The sequence below is a fragment of the Sphaerodactylus townsendi genome, linkage group LG03 (genome assembly GCF_021028975.2).
Source record: "Sphaerodactylus townsendi isolate TG3544 linkage group LG03, MPM_Stown_v2.3, whole genome shotgun sequence".
NCBI classification, from domain to species: domain Eukaryota; kingdom Metazoa; phylum Chordata; class Lepidosauria; order Squamata; family Sphaerodactylidae; genus Sphaerodactylus; species Sphaerodactylus townsendi.
Window position 1 is genome coordinate 33,603,103 of NC_059427.1, and position 13,592 is coordinate 33,616,694.

At 43.4% G+C, this 13,592-nt stretch overlaps 1 protein-coding gene across 2 annotated transcripts in view; it reads left to right on the forward strand.

The window, feature by feature from the left end:
- Positions 1–13,097, forward strand: part of TAFA1 (TAFA chemokine like family member 1) — a 434,625-nt gene extending 421,528 nt beyond the window's left edge. For both annotated transcript variants that reach the window (XM_048490599.1, XM_048490598.1), the window contains exons 4-5: positions 4,980–5,104; positions 12,142–13,097. In XM_048490599.1, the coding sequence (XP_048346556.1) occupies positions 4,980–5,104; positions 12,142–12,159 (143 nt within the window). In that variant the 3' untranslated portion in view covers positions 12,160–13,097. The remainder of the gene's footprint in view (positions 1–4,979; positions 5,105–12,141) is intronic.
- The last annotated feature ends 495 nt before the right edge of the window (positions 13,098–13,592 follow it).

Below are 13,592 nucleotides of genomic sequence, written 5' to 3' on the forward strand. Positions count from 1 at the left end.
GCTGCAAGTTTCCCCATCATGCAGGTTTATGCCAAACAGCTTTTCACTATTGGGGTGCTGTGTGGTTTTCACTATTGTTTGTTACTGCAGCAGTGGTGTAGTGGTTAAGAGAAGGTGTACTCTAATCTGGAGGAACCGGGATTGATTCCCCGCTCTGCCGCTTGAGCTGTGGAGGCTTATCTGGGGAATTCAGATTAGCCTGTGCGCTCCAACATACGCCAGCTGGGTGACCTTGGGCTAGTCTTCTGAGCTCTCTCAGCCCCACCCACCTCACAGGGTGTTTGCTGTGAGGGGGGAAGGGAAAGAAGTTTGTAAGCCCCTTTGAGTCTCCTTATAGGAGAGAAAGGTGGGATATAAATCCCACTCTTCTTCTTCTTCTTCTTCTTCTTCTTCTTCTTCTTCTTCTTCTTCCCAAACCAGTTTAGAAAACGGTCAGTTTCTGATATTTTGCATATGTATCCTACCTGACATGATAGCTGAGACTCTCTACTGCCCAGAACAAATTTCCCTCCACTTTTTATTACAGCAAATTCAAAAACAATTTTGGAGAGCCTTGGAGAAGAATGATGAGAAAATCCCAACTGAAGTACAATGCACTTCAAAAGCATACTCTTTTAAAAAGTTGAATTGTTCTGGTTTCCAGAACGAAAACAAAACACACTAGGAACTGGGGTTTTACATGTTAGATCTCTCCTGTGCCATAACAAGACTTCAGTTTCGAAGGTTTCTTCAAAGCCAGCCATGACAATAAAGCCATTATGCATTTCGAGAGCAGATGGAAAAGAGGGAAACAAAGTGGGTTTCATGTAGTGGATTTCCATACCAAGCATGTAAAGCAAAATTAAAGCACACAGAGTTACCTCAAGTCAGCAAACTGCTCAGGTACTTTGAAGGAGTGGCACCGCTATATTTCAACGAACTTTAGAATTCTATAAAAGGAATAGCTTTTTGAGCATATGATAAACTGCGCTATGTCACCAAATCAGTATTTAAATAGTTCTGAAAAGGTTGCTCTGACCTGGATGGCCCAGGCTATCCTGATCTCATCAGATCTTGGAAGCTAAACAGGGTTTGCCCATGGTTAGTGCTTGGTTGAGAATCCTCCAAGGAAGTTCAGGGTTGCTATGCAGAGGCAAGCAACAGCAAACTTCCTCTGATTCTCTCTTGCCTTGAAACCCCTACCGGATTGACATAAGTCATCAAACCCATCAAAAACCCTCATCTATGGAAGGATACACACATTCCCCCACCAGAAAGAGAAACTGGCTACGTTTGGATCACAATGCAAAAATACTTAACCTAGACATTTTCTTTCAAGCATCCAGTATTGTCTGGCAGGTAGGTTGTACTGCAGATGTTCGCCTCTTTTAGGGACTGGCTTAGGAAATAATGGTTTCAGCTGTTAAATACCAATCACCCAGATTTAGCTGGGAGGGAGGGTAACATTCAATAGCTAGAGAGAGCTGGATCAGAGTGGAACAGAAGCCTTAATGGACTGAGGGAATTAGGTAGGGAGCTATCAAAAGAATGCAGAGTTACTGCATGCTAGCCCTCTTGGCAGTTGTCTATTTTTAATGTACCTCATGGAAAACTAGTGGCAAAAAAAGTACCATAAAATTGGCAAGGTGTCGGGGAAAACAAAGTCAGTCCCTTGGAACCAATTCTGTTCCGAACAATTTCAACTGAGAATATTATGTGAACTTGAAGGCAGAGGGTGCCATCATAACAAATACATTTGTTGGGATATGTCCCAAACCTAGCCCATTTCACCCTCTCCTTTCACCCCCGCAGCTCCCCTGCCTCCTTTCCTCCTTCTGTAGCCCACCCAAACAGGTTCTGCTGACTGCAGAGTCACCTGAGGGAGGAGAGTTGGGTTGGTAGGGGACTTCCTTACCACTCTTGGACACACTGAGGATGCCAAGTATGGCTTTGCCTCCAACCTGATGGCCTGGTCTGAATGCAGGCCACTGGGGAGACTTGGAGCCAGGCCTCAGCAGAAGGCCAGAGAGGGAGGGCACAAAACCAAAGATGCTGGGAGCTATCTGAGCCTTTGGAGGGAGGCCGAGGAAACTGCAGAGAGGCCGGGGGAACTGTGACTTCTGCTCCCCATACCTCCAGGTAGGCTGGGCGAGGAAGAGGAAGGAAAGGAAGGCCTGCTCATGGGAAGACCAACAACACATTAGCAGGGCACAAGAAGGGAGAGCCATACACAACAGAGAGGAGGTGGCACCTTAACAGAGAAGGGACACCTGGGGAGTGGGAAACATTTGGAGAAAGTGGTGAAGAAGGATGGCATGATAGGATTGATGAATGAAGAGGATAAATACCACAAGCAAGGCCCCGACTGGGGAGAAGATGGGAGATCATAACCAAGGAACCTGAGCAGCTAGAAATTAGTGTGGCGTTCCCCCGGACAATTAGTATTCCAGAAAAAGTGAGGCAAATGTTGGGGCAGTAAAGAGCAGCAAAGGATCTCTCTGCCCAGTCTAAGGCTATTTGGAGGGCAGGGAGGATGTGAGGGCTACAACGGCCAAGAAGAACACAACAGAGGAGCAGGGCAAGTTTGGCAAAATCCGTGTAATAAATGCTTCCGTGCTTTATCTGTGTATTGATTTTATTTCATTCAAGATATATAGCCATAGATGGATGCAAAATGCCTAGGCCATTTTCTGTGCAAGCCACTTCTTGTTTTGTTTCATTTTTAATTAAAATTGTGTGGGAGGACACAGCTTTATAACTGCACACTCTGGCTTTGTTCATCAGTCAGTCCCAAGAAACTGAAATCAAATAGCGAAGGCGTCTGATAGTCATAGTCATATCTGAACATTTTTGACTGTACCTAAATGTTGGGCATTATTATTAATTATTATTTCAAGCCATTGATCTGCAGTCGAAGAGCTAGATTTGAGTCTAGCTTTTGGGGGTAGCTTTTTTGGGGTAGAAACTTTCTTAAAATATGGTTAAACAATAGCTGCATCTCTGGAATTAATACTTCTGACATTTCTTTATAATACCCGGCATTAAACCCGTCTAATCCTGGGGACATCTAATCTTAGGGAGGGGTAGAAACTTTCAAGACATGAAGCTCCCTTGATTTGGGTCAGATATTGATTCTTCATCATTTGGATGCACACTCCTAACGAATTTCATGTGCTTATTTTGGTTTATGACCCCAACATTAGCCTTTGTTAGTCCTAACTGGATTCCCAAAGTAAAAAGTGGCATTCGTTGTTGATGTTTTAGTGGAAGACGTCCTGTGTGATGATGAGCTTGTGTCTGCAAAGGCCTCTTTTGCCTGTCACAAGCAAACATTTATGCTAAAAGGTTACATACAAAGCAGGGATTTGATGAGTTGGCTAAGCACTTATTTGCTCTTTCAATCAAGGTCAGTGATAACAGGATTTGGTTACAACTATAAATTACAAGAAAGCACTGTAAAGAGTTATCATCTCCACTTGAAGTCATAATGTGTGGAATATTCCCCCTGGATCTTTTCAAGATGCACTAGTAATAAGATAAGGTTGAATAGATTTTTCTGTTCCTGGTGTGTTCTCAGCTGCATTAAGGAGCAAATTTGCCATATATTTTTTGCTGGGGAAAAAAAACCAAATTGTTTGTGATCAATCCAAAGATATCCTGATTCCCCCCTTTTCTATTAATAGCATTTCATCATAATACAGGCTCTGACATACATAAAGGATATTAGATTAAAAAGCTTGGAGAGAGACTGTGGCGCAAGGGCTTCTGATTATAAAGCATGGTTTCAAGGCTCCCATTGTGACCTAAAATGCAGGAACAGGATTTCAGAGGATGTTTTAGGCTGCCACCAGAGGGAGAAGAATCAGACTCTATAGGTGGATGTCATTCCACTCATAGAGACGCTAGTCTGGATCCAGCCCAGAAGAAGTTTTTCACTCTCTCAAGATTGAGGAAAACTGAGTGAACTGACAAGCGTTGGCGGGCCCAGCCTGTATCAGGCAGTCTCATGCAGACATCAGAGACCCATTAAATATAAAGTAATATACTTTTGGCGTTGGTACTTGAAGTATTTCATTTTTACAGCTACACTCCAGAACTGGGATGAAATTATTTTGTACCCTGCCTCTCCATGCCTTGGGGTGGCTTGCACAATATTCGTTAACCTAGAGTGAAATAAAACAATACAGACTGAAGAAACCCTTGCAATAGAACCATCTTAGGAATCGTCGGCCATTAGATGGGCCTTTGGAAATTAATGAATAAACCTAGTCTCCTCAGGTCATGCTGGCAGCTGGAGGTCCTTTCAGTTGGGCTAAGTGTTTGACTGACCTGATCAAAAGGTGCATGAACATCAGGAGCTGCTTACATGTGAACTCCAGATTGGACAATTCTTGGCGAGATAAGAATGTTAGAGTCCTGCTGGATTGGACAATGGTTCATCTAGCCCAGCATGCTGTCTCACATGGTGATCAACTGGTTCCTCTGGAGGACCAACAACAGGGCTGAAACCTTTCCCTGATGTTGTCTCCTGGCACTGGTATTGAGAGTTTTACTGCCTCTGAAAGTGGAGGTTCCCTTTAGTCACTAGCTATCACTAGACCTTTCCTCCATAAATCTGCCTAATCCTCTTTTAAAGCTGTCTGGGCCTGTGGCCATCAGTATATCCTTTGGCAGTGAATTCTGTGTTTTAATCACTCATTGTGTAAAGACGTATTTGGGGGACTTGGGTGGAGTTTGGGGAGGGAGCTCAGAAAGGATGTGTTGTCATAGATCCCACCCATTAAAGCTGCCATATCCTCCAAGGGAACTGATCTCTGTAACCTGGAGGTGAGTTATAATGCCAGAACTCCAGACGCACCCAGGAGATTGGCAACCTGTGCTTACAGCAGACTTCAGAACCTTGGCCAAGCAATGTGCATCGGAGCCAGAGTCCACTAGCAGAGTTTCTGCCTGTTGTGCAGCAAGATATATGTGTAATTGTTTTGTCTGTTCTCTTCTAGCATCGATAGTCATTGGGAAGTGGTGGTGTGAGATGGAGCCCTGCCTAGAGGGTGAGGAGTGCAAGACGTTACCTGACAATTCAGGGTGGATGTGTGCAACTGGAAATAAAGTCAAGACCACCAGAGTAAGTCTCATTTTTATGGCCTCTTCCGTCTAGGTTTCAGGGGCAGACTGAGACATGCTGATGCCCTAACTATGCCAAGATTAAAAGGCCCCACTGATTGACCAACACTCCATCGTGGTAATTTTTAGCATTTTTAAACATTTAAACATCATCTGGGGCCCTACCTCTAGTGTACTTAGCCTGTGCATAAATCCTGCTCTGCTAGGCATCCCTTTTCCTCTGTATCTTTCTCAGCCTCGAGCGTCTGGAAGTATCTCAAAAGCTGCTTGCTTACTCAGTAACTGTTCAACTATTATTCGAGTGAGTTTAGAGGTGAGTCCTCAGCTGAACTCTCCGAGGTGCTTGAGTTGTACTGAATCACCATGTCACTTGGTTGAAGTAATTCCCCCCCACAGAATAAAATAACCTGTCAGCAGGGCCATTTCTGATGGTTAAAGATTGCACTTACCGTCTTTCTCATCACTGGATGTTAAAACTGTAGTTTAAACCATCATACTTTTAGGCTGTGCAGTACTTTGAGCTTGCCACTGTAATATTTGGGGAAATGGGACCCCATGCCATGCTTCCCCCCGGCCATTATATACCCTGCTACTTCTCTGGGTATTTTATGCAGAATCTATATATATGGAATTTCAGTGGCAGTAACGGATCAAGAATAGCTGAAAGAGGATCAAGTAAGATGTGATCTGAAGCTGAGTAACACTCCTGGTTGGAGAAGAAAATCCTGATAGAGCAGTAGGCTGACTCTGCAGAAGGCAGCTTCATATCCCAAACAACTTAAAGCCAGGAAAAGGGAACAATCCAGCAGCTGCATAATTTCCCTTGTGCAGAAACTTGTGAATATATGAAGCTGCTTTATCCTCGGTCAGATTATTAGTCCAATCTAGTCCAGCATTCCTTTTTCTGATGGTAGCTGTCCAAGGGCTTGAAAAGAAATGCTGCAAAGAAAAGTCTGGATTTATACCTCACTTTTCTCAACTATAAGGAGTCTCAAAGTGGCTTGCAAACTCCTTACCCCCCTCTCCTCACAACAGACACCCTCTGAGGTGGGTGGGGTTGAGAGAGTTCTGAGAGGACTGTAACTAGATTACAGTCACCCAGCAGGTGGGGAAAGAAACCTGGTTCATCAGATAGGAGTCCAGTACTCATATGGAAGAGTGAGGAATCAACCCCAAGTCTCCCAATTAGAATCCACTTGCTCCTAACCATTACACCACGTTAGCTCTCTTTGATTAGAGTATGTCCTTGTACAAGTATGGCTTGTAACAATGGCCATCGATGCAAAGTCACCATTACAGCCACTTCCTCTGGCTTGGATGTCTTGCTGGGTATTGCTGAAACAACATCCCAGGAGGAGAGAGGGAGAGAGCAAGGAAACTCCCTGGTGGCATGCCTGCCAGCTAATGAACATACTGCTCACCTCTGCCTGTGACCATCATGGAATTCTGAGCACTCCACATCATTCAATAAATATCATCCAATTCTGAGGTGGATCCAGGGAAGCTCATCTGTTGTTAGCCTCAAAGATAGGTTTCCCCAGCTCTGATTCAGAGATACTTTGCCCAGATATGCCAGGTGTGAAACCTGGTACTAGGATTGTCAACCTCCAGGTGAGAACTGGAGATATCCTGGAATTACAACTGATCTCTAGACTACTAGAGTCTAGACTAGAGTCTAAACTACAGAGATCAGTTTTTCTGGAGAAAATTGCTACTCTGGAGAGTGGACTCTATGGCATAATCTCCCTTCACCAACCCTTGTCCTCTCCAGTCTTCACTCCCAAATCTCCAGAAATTTCTCAACCCAGAGTTGGCAGATCAACCTGGCATCTTATGTAGGCAGGGTATTGGTTTTGGTGTGGTATAGTAGTTAGAAGTGGTGGACTCTAATCTGGTGAACCAGGTTTGTTTCCCCACTCCTACACAAGAAGCCCACTGGGTAACCTTGGTCTGGTCACAGTTCTCTGAGAACTCTCTCAGCCTCACCAACCACACAATGTGTCTGTTGTGGTGTGAGGAAGGGAAGAAGTCTGTAAGTCTCTTGGAGATTCCTTGCGGTAGAGAAAAGCGAGGTATAAATTCAACTCTTCTTTTTCCACCACTGAGCTATGAGTTTCTGCCAACGGCTTTGCGGAGTCTAGCTGATTTGCTCTTGGAAGGTCATGAAAGGGATGGGGAGAATTTGGGCACAAAGTTTATAACTTTGTGCCAGATTAGAACACACTGTTTCTCTTTCACAGTGAGATCTGAAGCAGAAGTACACCTGACATTGTCAGTTGTACTGTTTTGTCAGGTGTAGTGTTTTGCACTTAAAAATGCTCTTATAGTTCTCTCATTATTAGTTGGGTGTCTTCTCTGCTTTACACAACATCTTACTTCCCAGCTGTGACTTAATATTCAGTGTCTAAAAGTTGTTGTTCGGCACTTGTTAGACACTTCATTAATATTCAGATATATGACTCAATCTGTTCAGTATGGATTATTGTATTTCATTTCAATTAAATACCCGTGGATGTGAACGTTCAGGAATACAATTGCTCTCCTATTTTTTTTTGTCATTTCCCTACAGGAACTATTTTAATTATCTTGAGCAGGCTAATTTCCAACAACATTTTGCTTTGCTACTTGAAAATAACACAGAACACAACTGGTGAAGGTAAATTGGTAGCATGAGCTTAATAGCCGTCCCTTAAATCATCTAAACAAAATTCATTAATTCGCCTTTGCATTTTTGAGGACCTGGTGAGCTGTACAGTGAAGCAGGGGTGGGAAGAGCTGTGTTAATGGTTTTCATGAAGGTAATTCAGGCTTGTGTACCCAAGGTACATTTGCAAGATCATTGATCATAATCATTCACCTCCTGGATTTTCCTGCTGGTGTATCAAGTAACTGGTGGCTACATCCGAGAAAGAAGAGTGATTCCAAGGCCCAGCTCATAAGAACTAGCCTGCTGGATCAGACCAGAGTCCATCTAGTCCAGCACTCTGCTACTCGCAGTGGCCCACCAGGTGCCTTTGGGAGATCACATGCAGGATGTGAAAGCAATGGCCTTCTGCTGCTGCTGCTCCTGAGCACCTGGTCTGCTAAGGCATTTGCAATCTCAGATCAAGGAGAATCAAGATTGGTAGCCATAGATCGACTTCTCCTCCATAAATCTGTCCAAGCCCCTTTTAAAGCTATCCAGGTTAGTGGCCATCACCACCACCTCTGGCAGCATATTCCAAACACCAATCACACGTTGCGTGAAGAAGTGTTTCCTTTTATTAGTCCTAATTCTTCCCCCCAGCATTTTCAATGAATGCCCCCTCACTCTTTGTGTTTGCCTGAACAGGAAATCCTGGACCTGAAAATCCAGCCAACTCTGAGCACACCTGAGGATAAGACCTTTTCTCTCTCCAGCCGCCTTCTGTATTTCTTTCCATTTCTTGCACCAAAAGAGAGACACAAAATTGTCATTTCTGCATAACCATCCTATTCCCCCTCCTCCTAATGGGCCAAACTGGCAGTGCTGTTATTCATTTCTAGAACTAATGTACTTGTACATATATACATGTGTGTTTCTGTCACACCCAAGCATAGAAGCGAAAGCAGGGCTAAAGGCTGATTTCTCCGAGCTCAGAACAAATTTGTAGCTGAGCTCCAGCACACTGTGTTCACAATGGCAGCCCAAACACACAATCTCATAAAAATTAAAGAAAAAAAATGTCTATTTCATTTCTGAAATGCTATAAATTACTTTGTGAGGAAATGTGGGGAGAGAAAGAGGTGGATTTTGTAAGCTGCTTTGAGACTCTTTTCAGTTGAGGAAAGTGGGGATATAAATCCAAACTCTTCTTCAAAAGCTAGATCACTATAGTACCTATAACATAATGACCTGTTAGATCTTCTGATTTCTCAATTTTCATTTTTTAAAAAGGAAGTCTCTAGCTTGTGTCATTGCTTAGAGACACCTTTTCCTTCTGTTTCCATCAGAAAAGGGGCTAAATTCTTACTTTAAAAAATAGGAAGTCAGAGAACCTAATAGACAGATCACCCTGACCTGAATCCCCAAGGCCACCCCGTCTCATCAGATCATAGAAGCTAATCAGGGTAGGCCCTGGTTAGTATTTGAATGGGAGACCTCCAAGGCAAACCAGGGTTGTCACATGGAGGCCGGCAATGGCAAATCACCTCTGAATGTCTCTTTATCTTGAAAAACCTATGGGGTGGTCATACATTGACTGCAACTTGACTACACTTTCTATCACCGATAGACAGATTGTTACAACCTTACAATGCTGATCTAGCTGCTGACCAAAAAATTAGTATCCATGGCACCTGGGTAGATTGGGAGCTGAAGAGGAATGGGGCAAGGGAAGTGTTGAAAAATTCACCATTTGAAAGCCACATTGTTGAACTGGCAGCCACAGGGAATTGTTCCCAAATGGAAGAGAACCTTCCTTAGCTTTGCTAAAACAGCTTATTGAATAAGATTTAAGAATGCATGTGGATCTTTACAGGTCCTACTGCCGATAGCCTGCCTACTCAGACAGGCCACTGTTGCTATTTCCTTCCACCTCCCCTTCAGTACTGAATGGGGTTCATCAAGTTCGATGAAGACACTGGGCCAATGAGAAGTTGCAGCTTTACTGCTCCGGCTGCTTTGTTCCCTTTTCTGAGCTTCTGAGCTTTTCACCGACCCCTTTGAAAACATCCCCACCTATGCCATACTAAATCGAAAACAACCTTCGGATAATGGGTATCGTATGACACAGTCTTTAACACCCATTGTGCATCCCATCTGTCTTCCACCCTAGTTACGGAAAAGGTGGAGACAGGGAGAGCAGATTGGCTGGAGTATGACAGAGTTAAGGCCCCTTCATCTAGACCACCAGGTTGAGGCACTTGTTGACCTATTTTATTTCTTCTGACAAAAGGAAAGCTATTTGGAGCTTGTTCTCGCCATCAAAAGCAGAATCAATAAAACGAATCACTTCACCTACTTTTAAGTCTTTCACAAGAACAAGATGTACGACAGGAGTCCAGTGTCAAAGTTCAGACTTTTCCGCTTGGAAGTAGGGAGCTGACATCAAAGGCCTGTTTCTCTTCCATTTTCACCCTTCTATGGACCAACACAAAATCCCCAGCTGTGGTGTCCTTTTTGCCTTCATCTGTAGCCATTGCTTTATTGAGGCAGGGGGAGGAAGAATTAACCAGAAACAAGGTGTCTCTACAGTGTGGATTTTATGCCCAGAATTCCTGTTGTGGGAAAATACTTATAAAGCAGAGTTAATGCAATAAGGAGGCAGAGACAGTTGCTTTACTGAAATCAAGTTTACTTACTAACAGGAAAGGGTAACTTGGAAGAAAACAAGAAACATCTTTCTAACTAGCTAGCTAGCTCCAACAGCCAGCTTACTGCTTAGACTATCACATGGCAAAGACTGAATGACTGACCATGTGCAGAGTGCAACAAAGAACATATATCTAAAGCCTACGTGCAGAACTGCGTGTAGCCCACCCCAGGTCTGCTCAACCAATAGGTATCAATTACCTGGTCACTGACTTCTGACCTCACTAATGAATTAGCATGCAACAATTAACTCCTTCATTATTGGATTGTGTGACTGGCACTTGCCAAATCCCAGTAATTCCTTATCAAACAGAGGATTGATTTTAACATAACCATGTGATAGCATTTTCTATTTTCTACTTTTTTTTCTTTACCAAGTGGTAGAGCTTGCCTGCAAATCCCATGTAGTAGAATGGCTATTAGTATTAATTATCCATCGCTAATGATGAGTGGGAAGATATTCCTCCCAGGTTGTACATTTTCTTTCACAGAACACTTTGACTCCTTTCTCTATTTCCACACCATCCATTGTCCACATAACTTTGACAATTTAGGTATTTGCACAGTTGTTGAGCTGTTTCATTAGTTTTTAATTTATGTACTGGTATGTTTGAGTCCCTGACATTGCCTGTGGGTGTCAAGGAGGTTCTACAAGGTATGTGTAAATATACTAAAGTGCAGACTTAGTGTTTAAAATTGCTACCAAGAAGATACTTTTCCCCATTTCAAAAAGCGAAAGCTACCAATAAATAATGGCACTAGACTCAGCTACTGTGTTTCCCCGAAAATAAGACAGTGTCTTATATTAATTTTTGCTCTCAAAGATGCGCTATGTCTTATTTTCAGGGGATGTCTTATTTTTCTGTGTTCTGTTCGTCAGGCATGCTTCCAAACAAAAATGTTGCTACGTCTTACTTTTGGGGGATGCCTTATATTTCACACTTCAGCAAAACCTCTACTATGTCTTATTTTCCAGGGATGTCTTATATTCGGGGAAATAGGGTAGGCCCATAGTTGCAACAGGGGCAGGGCATGTGGTAATTGCTTATGTGTGAGTGTGTGTGTCCCTGGGTTTGTCATACGGCTATACCGTTCCACCCGGCAACAGCATGCTGACGCACAGGGCATCAGGGTGGAGCAGGCTGTTAAATAGCAGCACGCGGTGGTCTCAGCCTCTTTTGGCGCCTCGCAGACCAACTGACCCACCCACCCTCCTGAAACGGTTGGGAAAGTTTTTAGCTTCTCTCGTCGCAGTCCTGGGGTGGTAGGAGCAGAGGAGCGCATAGTTTTGGGGGGGAGACAGTGCTTTCACGCCGGATCTCCCCGACCTTGGGGGCCTCCATAAGAGGCCAGGAAGGGTGAATGGCTCAGGGAGCATGCCTTATACGGCCTCTGCGTGTGAGCCAATACCTGGATGTGTGGGTCACATGGAGGAAGGCAGATGCCTAGTGGCCACACAGGAAAGAGGGTAGGCCGGGGTCAGCCTTGGGGGCTGCCTGGCCGAGTCCATGCGCTCCTCTTGCTCGCCCAGCTTCATGTTAAGAGTTGATTTAATAAAAATGGCTGTGTCCCTATTCCATTCCAAGCCGTGTCTGCAATTATTGAGTAGCATCTGCACATCTGGCTGCAACATACATGAGTAAAGAATGGACATAGGCAATGCATCTCAATATATTCATTCCTTTTTCTGCATTTTGTCATCACAGATTCATCCGAGAGCCTAACAAAGAGTCGTCTTACAGCCGCCCGTGACAGATCCCCTGACAGATGGAGGACAAACATCTTTATACTTTACACCACCTCCAGCTTTTACAAGCCAAATGGATTTTTTTTTAATTTGCACTTTAACTCCGTACTGGTGGAGACAACAGCAGCTTTCTTTGTATGGAGTGCAGCGGCCCAGCAAAAATAACACTCGAATCTGAAAACGGAGAAGACTGCAAAAGGAGGAAAGCAAGGGGACAAAAAGCAGCTCTTCAGAAGAAACCGTCATGATTCCGAAATAGGAACAATAGCCCTGTCAGTGTGGAGCTACAATTTCCTTTCTACTCTTTAAAGATATATAAATATATAAGATATTTTGAAACAAAGCCTGATTCTGGGAGAAACTGAACCCAAACCACACTTTGCTGCAATTGCTGTGTGACCTTTTGAATTGAGAAAAAAGATGCTTCTGAGTCCGACGGATCTAGAAGACCATGGAAGATGGTGAACACGAACAAGGATGGGTACAAGTCAAAGAACTGGAATGTTGCTTCCTTTTTATTCTTATTGTTTAAACCGGACATTCAAGGAAATTTTTATCATTCCATTCTTCTTGTGTTCTGCAGTCTTTTTTCCCCACTCCTGTCGTGCAACACTAGCATGCTGGCTTTGCTTACATTAACCATACTTTATACTTAATTGATATGTAATACCAGTTTGACCCTCTTCCAAGGACGTCTTTTTAGAGCAATTAGCCATCCCACAAGGCAGAGAAAGAGGACTCTCAGCATTTAAACAACATGAGCTACATTCAGAAATTTATCTGGCAGACTTTTTGGAAGCCTGTGAGCAAACTCCTTATTAAAGACTTACTGTACAGATAATTGTCTACAGACTTTGTATAGCTGGTGTAGACAACCCTAGTAAAAACAAACAAACCCTGGTTGCTAACTGCAAATGTTTTCTTTGCTTATTCAACTCCTTCTCATAGTGAATGTTGTGATGGAGATGGGGATGGACTGAAACTGATATTGCTGTATTTCAGATTTGATTATGGTGATAGTAGTATCAAATCCAGGGCATGCTGTCAAGAAGTGTCATGCCAGGTTTCTTTCAGTGGGAAGAGCAAAGAGATTTTAGGAGTGGCAAGATTCACGGTCAGTATCAAAAGCCTGAGCCTGGATAGTCTCAAGATTATGTTACCAGTTAGTAATTGTGCCACTTTTTCATCCCTCAAAGTAACAAGTAATGCAGCTGCTCCCAAAGATAACAATAATGTGATTTGAAATGGGAGATGCACTTCCCCTCTGCCTTTCGGTAATGACACCTATAATTTCAACCACTATAAAATTTCAGTTCAGTAGCACCTTCAAAGAGAGATTGCAACATGAGATTGTATGACTAGAATTCATTAACAAGTTCAGGACCTCCAGAGCTGAATAGGGACATAAGA